This window comes from Neofelis nebulosa, chromosome 5, assembly GCF_028018385.1.
Source record: "Neofelis nebulosa isolate mNeoNeb1 chromosome 5, mNeoNeb1.pri, whole genome shotgun sequence".
Lineage (NCBI taxonomy): Eukaryota > Metazoa > Chordata > Mammalia > Carnivora > Felidae > Neofelis > Neofelis nebulosa.
Window position 1 is genome coordinate 155,039,510 of NC_080786.1, and position 13,261 is coordinate 155,052,770.

General features: G+C 47.7%; 1 protein-coding gene across 2 annotated transcripts in view; it reads left to right on the top strand.

Moving 5' to 3' along the window:
- The first annotated feature begins 9,033 nt into the window (after nucleotides 1–9,033).
- The window catches only part of FAM3B (FAM3 metabolism regulating signaling molecule B), a 41,744-nt gene continuing 37,516 nt past the window's right edge, over nucleotides 9,034–13,261 (top strand). Inside the window, exon 1 of one of the 2 annotated variants that reach the window (XM_058732063.1) lies at nucleotides 9,034–9,391. In XM_058732063.1, the coding sequence (XP_058588046.1) occupies nucleotides 9,373–9,391 (19 nt within the window). In that variant the 5' untranslated portion in view covers nucleotides 9,034–9,372. The remainder of the gene's footprint in view (nucleotides 9,392–13,261) is intronic. The other variant, XM_058732062.1, reaches the window with a different exon arrangement.

Genomic DNA, 13,261 nt, shown 5'->3' on the forward strand with positions numbered 1-13,261 from the left:
AAATTTCCAGGCATTTCAACATGTGGAGTCTCCAGCTATGGGATCAGTAAGAAAAACAACTGGCTTAGTTGTTAAGAGGCTAAATCTAATTCTTTGAAAGAAGAGTTAAAAGGCCTTAGCATCTTATGTGCTATGGATTTTTGAGATGGAGAATTTGGAAGCCAGGTCATTCTGAGGATCCAAGGAGACAGAACTTAGGGGCCGTGACTATAGAGTACTGCCATTAGGAGGCCCTGGCCCATCCTGTGCTGTGACTTCAGCAAGCAAATACACTTAGTACATTCGGACTCACTTAGAATCCTTTGGAATCCTCACTCCCTAGCTGATGGCTTTTATGACAATTGATGCTTCATTTTACCATTAAAAATTTGTTTTTAAATCCTTATTTTTGAAAGAGACACACACAGAATGCGAGTAGGGGAGGGGTAGAGAGAGAGGGAGACACAGAATCCGAAGCAGGCTCCAGGCTCCAAGCCATCAGCACAGAGTCTGATGTGGGGCTCGAACTCACAAACCACGAGATCATGACCTGAGCCGAAATCGGACGCTTCACTGACTGAGCCACCCAGGCGCCTCTCACTTTACCACTTGTAAAGGGGTTAAGATAACTTCCCTTTAGGCTGTTGTGAGGGCTGAAAAAGATCTCTCAGTCCAGCCTCCAGATCAGAGTGTGTCCCATGCTGGGGGCTCTGTGGCTGGAGTGGGACAGCCAACATGAGCAGTGACAGCTGAATCCAAAATTCATGGGTAAAGTGAACACGCAAGGATCACTAATACCTGAGCAGAAGGAGACGAGGCAGAGAGAACAGAATATAAAGTCCAGACATCAAAACAAGTACACTTGAGCCTTAATATGGTGACGGGGCGATTCAGTCAATGTTAGGAAATGATCATTCAACAAATAGCAAGCGACCGGCTAGCCAGACGGGAAGAGAATAAAATCTCCATCAGAGTGAATATGGAGGGATCAAATATTTTAATCAAAAAATGAGAAACTGTGGGGAAGGGGAGAAAGGCCTTTCTAAGTAAGGCAAAACTCCAAAGCTGTAAAAACAAAAAATCAGATAATTGTTTTATTTTTTAAAACGTTTACTTATTTATTTTGACAGAGACAGAGACAGCATGAGTAGCAGAAGGGAAGAGAGAGGAAGAGGGAGAGAAACTTAAGCAGGCTCCGTGATGCCAGCACGGAGCCCGACGTGGGGCTTGAACCCACGGAACCATGATCATGACCTGAGCCGAAACCAAGAGTCAGACGCTCAACCAACTGAGCCACCCAGGCACCCGCCCCCCCTTTTTTTAAATGTGTAATAAGGGGAGACCCATTTTAAATGGCAGTGCTTTCCCAAGTAAGCAAGTAAAGTGCAAATCAAGAGTAGGGAAAATTATCCTGGAGAAGACTTTATCACAAAACAAACGTGCATCAGCATGGTTGTCAATGAGTGCAACAGCCATCCAGGTCCGTCTTGGCAAACTTTTATCAAAATTACAAATAGCAGAAGCTCGGCAGTTCCGCTTCTAGGGTTTTTTTTTAAGTAGGTTCTATGCCCAGCATGGGGCTCCAACTCGTGACCCCCAGACCAAGACTGCCCTGCTCTACCAACTGAGCCAGCTGGGCGCCCCAACATCAAAGATAGTTTTGTTATTGTTGTTTTATTCATTTCACGTAAGTGAAAAGTTCTACGTGCAAGATTCTTGTTAGAGTGTTAGTCCTAATGAGAAGTGGAAAAGAATGTCTCTAGTGAGGAGCTTGCTAGATAAATTATGGTCCATCCACGCTGTCAGATGCTTTGTAGCTGTTGAAAGAACGAGGGAGAGTTCTGTAGACACAAGTGAAAACTCTCCAAGATACCTTGACAAGCAAGAGGTGGGGGCAGGGGCAGAGTATGTGACAGTTTGTTCACGTGTGTGTGTGTGTGTGTGTGTGTGCGTGTGTGCACGCGCGGTGGGGTTTGGTTGGGTATGTCGGAAGAAATTCTGGAAGGACACCCAAGAAATTAATAACTCCGGGTTTCTACTAGGTAAAGAGGATATGTGAGTACGGAGGTGATTTATCACCATATATCTTTTAAGACACTTAAAAAAAATTGGACTATATAAATGTATTATCTAGTCAACAAAGTATTTCTCACAGCTACCACAACTCAAAAAGAAAAAGGCTAACAGCTTCATAGAAGACTGGGCAATTGATATGACTAGATGGTTCCTGAAAAAGAAATACAAGTCACAAATGGCTTTTAAACCTACGAAAGTATGCCAGAGCAATCACTTTTTTTTTTTAATTTACATCCAAGTTAGCATATAGTGCAGCAATGATTTCAGTAGATTCCTTAATGCCCCTTACCATTTAGCCCATCCTCCCCCCCACAATCCCTCTAGCAACACTCTTTTTTCTCCATATTTAATAAGAGTCTCTTCTGTTTGGTCCCCCTCCCTGTTTTTATATTATTTTTGCTTCCCCTCCCTGTGTTCATCTGTTCTGTGTCTTAAAGTCCTCATAGGAGTGAAGTCATATGACATTTGTCTTTCTCTGACTGACTAATTTCACTTAGCATAATACCCTCCAGTTCCATCCACGTAGTTGCAAATGGCAAGATTTCATTCTTTTTGATTGCCGAGTAATACTCCATTGTGTGCGCGTGTGTGTATATCTATAGATACATCTATAGATATATATATATAGATACGTATATAGATACATATATCTATCTGTAAATAGATAGATACATACACCACATCTTCTTTATCCATTCATCCATCAATGGACATTTGGGCTCTCTCCATACTTTGGCTATTGTCCATAGCGCTGCTATAAACATTGGGGTGCATGTATCCCTTTGAAACAGCACACCTGTATCCCTTGGATAAATACCTAGTAGTGCAATTGCTAGGTCGTAGGGTAGTTCTACTTTCAATGTTTTGAGGAACCTCCGTATTGTTTTCCAGAGTGGCTGCACCAGCTTGCATTCCCACCAGCAGTGCAAAAGAGATCCTCTTTCTCTGCATCCTTGCCAACATCTGTTGTTGCCCGAGTTGTTCATGTTAGCTATTCTGACAGTTGTGAGGTGGTATCTCAGTGTGGTTTTGATTTCTATTTTCCTGATGATGAGTGATATTGAACACTTATTCATGTGTTGGTTGGCCATCTGGATGTCTTCTTTGGAGAAGCGTATATTCATGTCTTTTCCCGATTGCTTCACTGGATTATTTGGTTTTTGGGTGTTGAGTTTGATAAGTTCTTTATAGATTTTGGATACTAACCCTTTATCTGATAGGTCATTTGCACATATCTTCTCCCATTCTGGTGGTTGCCTTTTAGTTTTGCTGATTGTTTCCTTCGCTGTGCAGAAGCTTTTTATTTTGTTGAGGTCCCAATAGTTCATTTTTGCTTTTGCTTCCCTTGCCTCCAGAAACATGTCAAGTAAGAAGTTGCTGCGGCCAAGATCAAAAAGGTTTTGCCTGCTTTCTCCTCGAGGATTTTGATGGCTTCCTGTCTTACGTTTAGGTCTTATATCCATTTTGAGTTAATTTTTGTGTATGGCGTAAGAAAGTGGTCCAGGTTCATTGTTCTGCATGTCGCTGTCCAGTTTTCCCAGCACCACTTGCTGAAGAGACTGTCTTTATTCCATTGGATATTCTTTCCCGCTTTGTCAAAGATTAGTTGGCCACACGTCTGTGGGTCCATTTCTGGGTTCCCTATTCTCTTCCATTGATCTGAGTGTCTTTTTTTGTGCCAGTACCACACTGTCTTGATGGTTACAGCTTTGTAGTATAGCTTGAAGTCCGAGCAGTCACTTTTTAGAAAATCTGTTTTTAACGTTTCTCAATATTTATGCCAACGTGGATACATGAAGGTTATTCACTGCAGCATTGTTAATAGTGCAAAAGACTAAAAATAACCAAAACTGCCCTTCTACACCTATTTAAAGAATATGTTCATCCCAAAATAAAAGGTGTGGCTTAAAGATACGATTTACCATGGTGGAGGGCGTGGGGGGAAGAAGAGAGAGATAAACAAACCACAAGAGACTCTTAACAAACTGAGTGTTGATGGAGAGGAGGTGGTGGTGGGGGGGATAGGCTAAATGGGTGATGGGCGTACTGGTTGTGATGAGCCCTGGGTGTTGTGTGTCAGTGATGAACCACTGAATTCTACTCCTGGAACCAATATTACACTACATGTTAACTAACTAGAATTTAAATAAAGTTTTGAAAAAAAAAAAGTAACAGAGACGTGCTTCACCCAACCATGGAATTGAACACAGCACTCAGGAAGAATAAGCAAAGCCCAGGTGTGTTTATGTACAAAGCTTTCTAAGATATTCTAACATAAAAAGGTAAGTTGTGAAACACCACGTACAATATATCTTTTGTGTAAAAAGGCTGAGGGAGATATACGCAGGCTTGCGTATGCGGAGACAGGCTCTGAGGACCACGGGGTATGCTAGGGACAGTAGCTGTCTCTGGGGACTCTGGGGAGGGAACCCTGGACCTAGCGGAGGGAAGGGGCCTGTTGAGGGGGAAGAGCTGTGCAGATGAGCCTGTGGCCCAGGTGGCCCACAGACGCATGAGGAATTGAGGAGGAACTGTGTGCTGTGTTCATTTCAGGTGGATAACACAATGAGTCGGCATTCTATGCCTTACTGCTACACAGCGCTCACTGCCAGCTAGTTACCATCTGTCCCCATACAAAGGCATTCCAATATTGTACTGTACCTTTCAGCCTGGGACTTACTTATTTTACAAGCAGAAGTTTGTGCCTCTTCGTCCCCGTCACCTGTTTCACCCATCCTCCCAGCTCCCTCTCCTCTGGCACCCACCAGTTCTCTGTATTCATGAGTCTGTTTCTGGTTTTTGTTGGTTGGTTGGTTGGTTGGTTGGTTGGTAGGTTTTTTCGATTCCACATAGAAGTGAGATTATGTCGTATTTGTCTTTCTCTGTCTGACTTGCTTCACTTAGCATTATACTCTCCAAGTCTATCCATGTTGTCACAAATGGCAAGGTTTCATTCTTTTTTATAGCTGAGTAATATCCCATTATATATCTACAGCAGATCTTTACCCATCTCTCTATCGATGGACGCTTAGGTTGCTTCCATATCTTGTAGTGCTTATTTATTTAAATTTTTTTTTAGGTAATGTGGCTTTATAGTATGCACAGGCAAATACCACAGGTTTTTTGCTTTTATGTGTTTCCGTCTAGTCTTCTTATAGGCATAAATGTCTGCTTTTGTTCCTGCTTTTTCACTTAAAGTAAATTTCATGTATATTTTCCATGTATATTACAAGTAATATATAATCTTGATACCAATCATTTTAAGTTCCTGAGTTGAGTTCCAAGTGGGTAATAGTAATTTATTTAAATAGTCATCCCGCCTTTTATTAGCCTCATAGATTTTTTTTTTTACATTTTTCACTGTTAGTATACATAGCGTTTACTTTTTATAAAAGAAAAAAAATTCCTTAGTATAGATCAGCAGAAATGGAAATTATATCATTTTTTTTTTTCTCAAATAATGGGAGCTGCTAGGGAGAATTGATTAGACATGTTTGTTACAGACTGGCTGAGAATGGGGAAGAGGGTCTAATGCAGGTGATTAGAGCAAAATGAAAACAAACCCTAACTTAACCAAGGAAGCAGAAAAACTTATACACTGAAAACTAGAAAACATAGCTGAAAGAAAGGAAGGAAGTCACCAATAAATGAAAAGACACCTGGTGTCCACAGATTGGAAGGTTTATTATCATTAAGCTATCATTACCACCCAAAACAGTCTACAGAGTCAATGAAAGCCCTATCAAAATCGCAATGATGTTTTGTGTTTTTTTTTTTTTTACGGAAATAGAAAAATCCAACCAAAAATTCCAGTGGAATCCGAGGGGGCTCTGAATATCCAAAACAATCTTGAAAAAGAAAAAGTTGGAAGGCTCACACTTCCTGATTTCAAAACTTATTATAAAGCTACAGTAATCAAAAACGTGGTACTGGCATAAAGAAAGATTCTGTATATATCAATGGAATGTACCAGAGAGCCCAAAAAGAGACCCTTGCATATATGGTCATATGATCTTGGACAAGGATGCCAAGACCATTCAATAGGGAAAGGACAGTCTCTTCAACAAATGGTATTGGGAAAAGTGGACATCCACATCAAAAGAATGTCATGAGGCCCTTCCCTAACACCACATACGAAAACTAACTCAAAATGGATTAAGGACCTTAATGTAGGTCCTAAAACAGTAAAACCCCTAGAAGAAACACAGGAGAAAAACTTCACAACACTGGCTTTGGCAATGATTTCTCGGACGTGACACTGAAAGCACAGGCAAGAACAACAAAAATAGAGGAGACTCTATCAAACTTATCAACTGTGCATCGTAGGACACAATCAACACAGCAGAAAAGAAACCTGCCGAATCGGGATATATTTGCAAACAGTACATCGGATAAGGAATTAATATCCAGAATATTTCAAGAACCCCTACAGCTCAGCAGCAACAACAACAAAATCAGACTACAAAATGTGCGAAGAACTTGAACAGACATTTCTCCAAGGATGATATGCAGATGGCCAAAAAGCATACGAAAAGATGCTCCATATCACTCATCATTAGAGACTCATGCAAATCAAACCACAGTGAGATACCAGCCCATAGCCCTTATGGCTACTATTTAAAAAATTTTAAAGCAAAACAAAACATGTGTTGGTGAGGATGTGGACAAATTGGAATACGTGCACACCAATACTTTATATTAGGAATATAAAATGGTGTAGCCACCGAGGGGAACTGCACGGTGGTTCCTTAAAAACTTATAAATACAATTGCCATATGATCCAGCAATCTCATTTCAGGGTGTGTACCCAAAAATAATTGAAAGCAGGGTCTCGAAGAGATGTGCATCCATCTGCTATGTTCATAGCAGCGTTACTCACGGTAGTCACGAGGCAGAAATAACCCAAGTGTTCATCAACAAATAAATGGATGAACAAAATGTGGAACGTATGCACGACGGAGTATTATTCAGCCTTAAGAAAGCATGAAATCCTGTCGCATGCCACAACACGGATGCCCCTTGAGGACGTCATACTAAGTGAAATAAACTAGTCATAAAAAGACAAATGGTGGAGGCTCCACTTCTGTGAAGTATCTAAAGGAGATGACTTCATAGAAAAAGAAAGTAGAATGGCGGTTGCCAAGAGCCGGGGGGTGGGGGGAGGGGAGCTGATATTAACGGAGACAGAGTCTCAGTTTTGCAAGACAAAAATGTCCTGAGATCTGTTGCACGACAATGTGAATATACTGAACACTACTGAGCTGTACACTTAAAATGTAAATTTTTAAATGTGGTAAAAGATAGTAGGTTTTATATTATGTATTTTTTTACCACATTAAAAAAAAAAAAGAAGGGGCGCCTGGGTGGCGCAGTCGGTTAAGCGTCCGACTTCAGCCAGGTCACGATCTCGCGGTCCGTGAGTTCGAGCCCCGCGTCGGGCTCTGGGCTGATGGCTCGGAGCCTGGAGCCTGTTTCCGATTCTGTGTCTCCCTCTCTCTCTGCCCCTCCCCCGTTCATGCTCTGTCTCTCTCTGTCCCAAAAATAAATAAAAAATGTTGAAAAAAAAAATTAAAAAAAAAAAAAAAGAAAGAAAACAACAGGACATAAACGCTCAATCTCCGAAATCAGGTGAGCCAAAGACAAAAAGTTGAGACTCTTGGTCAATGAAACCAATATCCACTTTATTAAAAAAATTTTTTTTAATTATTTTATTTTATTTTTATTTATTTTTATTTTTATATTTTATTTTTATTTTTATTTATTTTATTTTTTTATTTAGAGAGAGAGAGAGAGCATGTGTGTGTGCACGAATGAACAGGGCAGGAGGAGCAGAGAGAGAGAATCTTGAGCAGTCTCCATGCTCAGTGTGGAGCCGGACAGGGGGCTTGGCAGCACGACCGTGAGATCACGACCTGAGCCGATATCAGGAGTCAGATGCTCAACTGGCTGAGCCGTCCCGGCGTCCCCCAACATCCACTTTAATGAATCGATGCGCTTGCTCAATGTAACTTAGGAGCAGCTGGAGAGCAGCCCCGAAGCAGCATCCCAAGGGAAATGTGCCATGCTGAAGCTATGGTACAGTTCTCAAGCCCTGGAGCTGGGAGACCCCGTCTTCGGATCGCCCTGATGTGGGGAACCATTGGGGGAGGGGGTGACCTGGAGGACTCAAGCCAAACTGTCCACAGGACATGTGTCCCCAGGCTCCCTGGATGGGGCCACGCAGCAGGTCCTCAGGAGGCAAAGACCACGATGGAGAAGGGTCACGGTCAAGTCCCTTTTGACAGCCCACAGGTTGATGCGTATCCTGGGACTAGGTGAGGGGACTTTGTGTTGCACCGTCGAGGCCTCTGGGCTTTTCCGGAGAAGAGAAACAGGGACCAGCAGAACTGTGGGAGCCATGGACTCGGGGGGTGGGAGTGGGTTTTTTGCAAAGACCTGTCCACCTGGAACACTCTTGCTCTGTGAAGGTGACCAACTGCCCTTGGAGCCTTAACTTGCCCTTGGCAGTCTGAGGCCACGATGACTACGGTGTGTTCCAAAGAGCTGTAAAAACCTGATGGGTGTCTGGAATGTGAGTCTACACAGAGAGAGACTGTTCCTATTAGGAGCTGGGGTGTCTTCTGGGAAGCTTTCTTCGAACACCTGCCGGACTGCGGCCCTGGCCGTCCCGGGCCTCCATGTGAACAAAAGGGCTTGCAAACCCGTGACCCTGACCGATGGCGCCCGGGGGCACTGTCCCTGCCACATTTCCCCAAATCAGGCCCTGAGGTTAAAAAAGGACACGAGGAGGAGGACTGTGGTGGGCGGCGGGAACGTTCTGGATGAAGCAAGGAGCCTCGTGACTTTGGCCCAGGGGCTGTTGACCGCTAGCCTGGACCCTGCTAGCACTCGGCTTTGACGATTCAAAGGCTCAGGACATGCTTGTCTTTGTAGCTGTTTCCTCTTGTGAGACATTATACTGGGGGCTGAGGCCGCGAACCGTTCCGGGACCCAGTGTCCTGCCTCAGGAACAAACCCTGCTCGTTACTCCTGGCCCCCTGTCGGCGGGGCGGAGGGAGCATCCCGCCTGGGCGGCCGGCCTGGAGCTCGTGGGCGCCGCCCCGCGCACCTGCCGGCCCGCACCTGCCGGATCTGCAGGCACCTGCCGGCCCAGCACCCGCCCGGCCCGCACCCGGCCCGCACTTCCGTCTCGGCCCCTGCGCCCGCCCTTTGCTCTCCTTCCCCGCCGCTGTGCGCTTCGAGGGCGCGTCTCGGTGCCTTCCTCGCCACACGGTCCCAGCGAGGTCCCTCGGGTCCCCAGGGAGCCGCACCTGGAAGATGCGCCCAGGGACGACCGGTGAGTGCTGCGTCCACCGCAGGAGGAAGAGGGGACCTCGGCCGGGGAGACCCGCCCCCTCGCCTAGGCGGGACCCCTCCCGGTGCCTGCCGCGGCCGAGCCCGAGGGCGGGGCCGGCGCTGGGGCCGGGTCTCCTCGTCGTAGCCCCGGGATCTGAAATGCGGAAAGCGAATCCAACAGGGGCCAGTTGGCCGGGGTTCCCGGCGCAGGTAAGACCTACACCGTTTCCCGGCTCCGGGAGTCTGACGCTTTGCCTGGAAAGTAGGTCTCAGGTGAGCGCAGGCACAGCCGGACGCAACGAGCTCCCGGAGGACGGGGGCTCGGTCCCGGGGAAGGGCGTGTGCCGGCCTGGATGTCCAGGACCTCAGGCGCCAGCAAGGGGGGCGGGCAGTTGCCGGCTAGAGGCACTTGTGGGCTCCACCTGGTGGTCCTGTGGCTGGAATCAGGGGTCATTAGCCACAGGTCAAACTGACCAGCCCAGCAAATTATGGAAAGTGGAGAGGACAGTGAGGCAGCCGTAAAAAAAAAAAAAAAAAATTAATATTTATTTTTGAGAGGCAAAGATAGAGGGAGAGCAGGGGAGGGGCAGACACTGAGTATGAAGCAGGTTCCAGGGGAGGGGCAGAGCGAGAGAGAGAGAGAGAGAGAGAGAGAGAGAGAGAGAGAGAGACTAGAATCCAAAGCAGGCTGCAGCCTCCGGGCTGTCAGCACAGATCCTGACGCAGGGCTCGAACTCACTCCCAAACCGCAAGATCATGACGTGAGCTGAAGCCAGCCGCTTAATGGACTGAGCCACCTAGGCGGCACCGGGAGGCAGCCTTTTTAAGTCCCTGGGGGATGTGGGTGGGCGGGACATGGGGAGGGACTAACAGGGAGTGACCCGTGTCACTGACTGTAACAGTTCTGGTAGCAACTCTCTATAAGGCCCTTGTTATTTTCTCCAAATACCAAACGACTTGAGATCCGCAGAAAGCCCGGGAGAAATAGGAAAAGGGAAAGAAAAACAAAACGGTCATCCCACCAGTCATTTGGTCTCCCGAAGCCGGCCTTCCTGACCGTGGCCTCTGTCCACAGTCACTTGCCTGGCTACCTGGCTTTACAGGGCGCTCTGGGTTCCTGCGTTAACCTGCCCCACCTGCCTCCTTTCTGACTGGTTTTGCTGTTTCCTTCCTATAATCTGAGGGATCCGGATTCCTCCTGGAGCCGGTCTGCAGACCTTGCCCAAAAAGGGGAAGTTCAGAAGTGGAAAGATCTCTTGGCCTCTTTAGCAGCCCCCTCCCCTCCCTGGGGGACAGCTTGTCTGCTAGGAGGGGGTCAAGGACCCTCTTTCCTTCTGGCACTAGCTTTCCAGCTGTGTGGTCACAACTCCAGAGAGTTCTAAAGGCCACCTTCGCAGCTCCGGACCCAAAGTTTGGAAAGACGGATTTGAAGATTTTTCTTTACTGTGTGGAATCGTCACGTTCTCTATAAAACTGGTTGTTTATGAACAACATGGCTTTTGGTAACTCGTGTGGATGGTAGGATACATGGGTGGAAATACATGTCTCTTTTTGTGGGGGGAGCAAACATCTCCCCCAGGACACTGGCTTTCATGATAGCTATTTGGGAAGATTTTTTCCCCCATTATTTCTGTATTGTATTTTTACAATATTTTGCCAGTTACTTGATGGAAAATGCTGAATACTCTCAGATTGCTTTCCCCTCCCTACACCTTTTTCACACATAGCCCTATGAGTCATTGCACGAATCATGTGGTCCTTTCACACAAGGCTCTGACACGGCACCAGATTTGTATTTATATGGATGTGTGTGGTTATGAGAGGTCACCTGCGGTCACTCAGAACCGCGTTGCTCTGGATTTTGTGAGCTAAGGATTTGGCAACGTTCTTGGAAGCGACATTTTCCTGGCTACTTCAGTCCGGCCCTGGGTCTGTCCCAGGCAGAAAGTTCACAGGAAGGACAGTTTCAGATTGAATGGGTGAAGTGAGTTAAGCCAGCACCGCCCTTCGCCAGTGGGGCAGCTGCTCGGTGGTGGTTGTCCTAACTCCGCAGAAGTAGGGCGTTGGGGTGCGAACCTTACAAGGCAGGTTACCTTCCAAACCTACTGTGGTGTTCGGGTGTCATACCTGCCAGTCTCTCTGCCCCCAAGCCCCAGTCAACAGGACAGCGACAACTGTGGACGCTGAGGCCGGCTGAGCCTGGAGCCACACAGCAGCCAAGTCCCGAGTAGGATGAATAGGGCTCAGCCACGCCAGCCTGCTCGGCCCCCACCGGGGACAAGAGGGGCAGGTGTGGCTGCCTCCAGGGTGACGGGGGTTTGCGTTCGTGTCGGCGAGGCTGCTAGGGACAGACAGCTTCCTCGTCCTACTTCACGTTGAAGAAGTCCCACCAAAGAAGGTGTGTTCTTACGGGCTCAGAATTGCCTTCTTCAGGGCCCCCCCCCGCCCCGGGTTGGAGGGGTAGGGCGAGCCCTGAGAGCCACCTGCCTCCAGCCTGGCTTCGCGTGAACTCTGGGACTGCCTTCTTCTGCAGCGTAAGTGAAGGGGCCGGGGCCGGCCTGAGACCCCGAGAATCTGCGGGCGCCGATGAGGGCAGGACACACACACAGAGGCAGGAGCACACAGTGATCGAGAGTGTCTGGAGAGGAGTTTCACTGACTCCCTATCTGTGCTTGGAACTGACCTTCACTCTAGCCCTCACGTGTGATGCCTGCCACACGGAAGCACATAGGATACGTATCTGTCAGCCACCGAGGACTTCATTACTTTACAAGAAGAGGCCGGATCCTGGTTACAGGGTCACAGAAGGTTCCTGAACTCTGCATACTTCCTCACCATCCCCCCCACCTCCTCGGAAGCTGCCGGACCCCCTCCCACGCAGGTCCAGGGAGCCGTCTTAGCTGAGGTCTGGCTCCCACCTTTCCCAAGATGAGTCCTCACCTGTGCCCTGCTGGGGCTCTGGATTCTTCTCTGCTGCCCAGGGTCTGAGGCTATCGCCACAAACTGCCCCGTGTCCCATCTGCTCTCCACTCACCCCAGGGACTGAGCTCCTGATGCAAGTGCCTCAGCTTGTCTGGACATTGTCCAGGCTCCCGGGCCTGCTTTCCCCTGCCAGCCGGGATGCTTCTGTGACTGTGACCGGCCTGTGCACTGGCTGATGGTCTAGCTCATCCCCGGCACCTGCTGCCTAGGTCTCACGGTGGACTGGCCCCGGCCTGTGCTGCCTGGTCTCCCCTCCTGCCATCAGGTGGTTCTGGCTCTAGCTCTCGGCTTCTCTCAGCCAACCCCAGAAAGCTGCAAGGTCACTGGCTCGCCCCTCACCTGAAGCACACACACTCCATAGCCTTCCGAGGAGCCCTGGAAAATGTCCAGGGTCGGGAGCTCATTGCCTTGCAAGGCAGGCCGGCCACGGTTTATACTCTTGCTTACGAGGATGCACGGGCTCCTTATTTGTTCCTTATTTTCTTCCCCGTTACTTCCATTCATTTGTCCTTGTTCAGCTGGGGATGAAATCACGTCTCCCTCCCTTGTCGCTGTCCTTTCCACATTTGGAAGGTAGCATCATGTTCCGTTCCAGAATTCTCCACGCTAAACGGCACCTCTGCTCCAAGATCTCACACGGGACGTGGCGCCTGGAAGATCCTGAGAAGAATCTCTCGTTGCCAGTTTTCTTCTTTAAATGTGACACTTGGATAAAATAGCCCAGCCGTGATCACACACACACACACACACACACACACACACACACACAGGACACAGTGGACTATTGTTGCTTTGAACCTGACACCGTTAATGCTGACTCCATATTTCCAGCAGTCCTACCACACTGTTCACTCGATGTGCATCCAACGGAATATTCTGGAACATACGT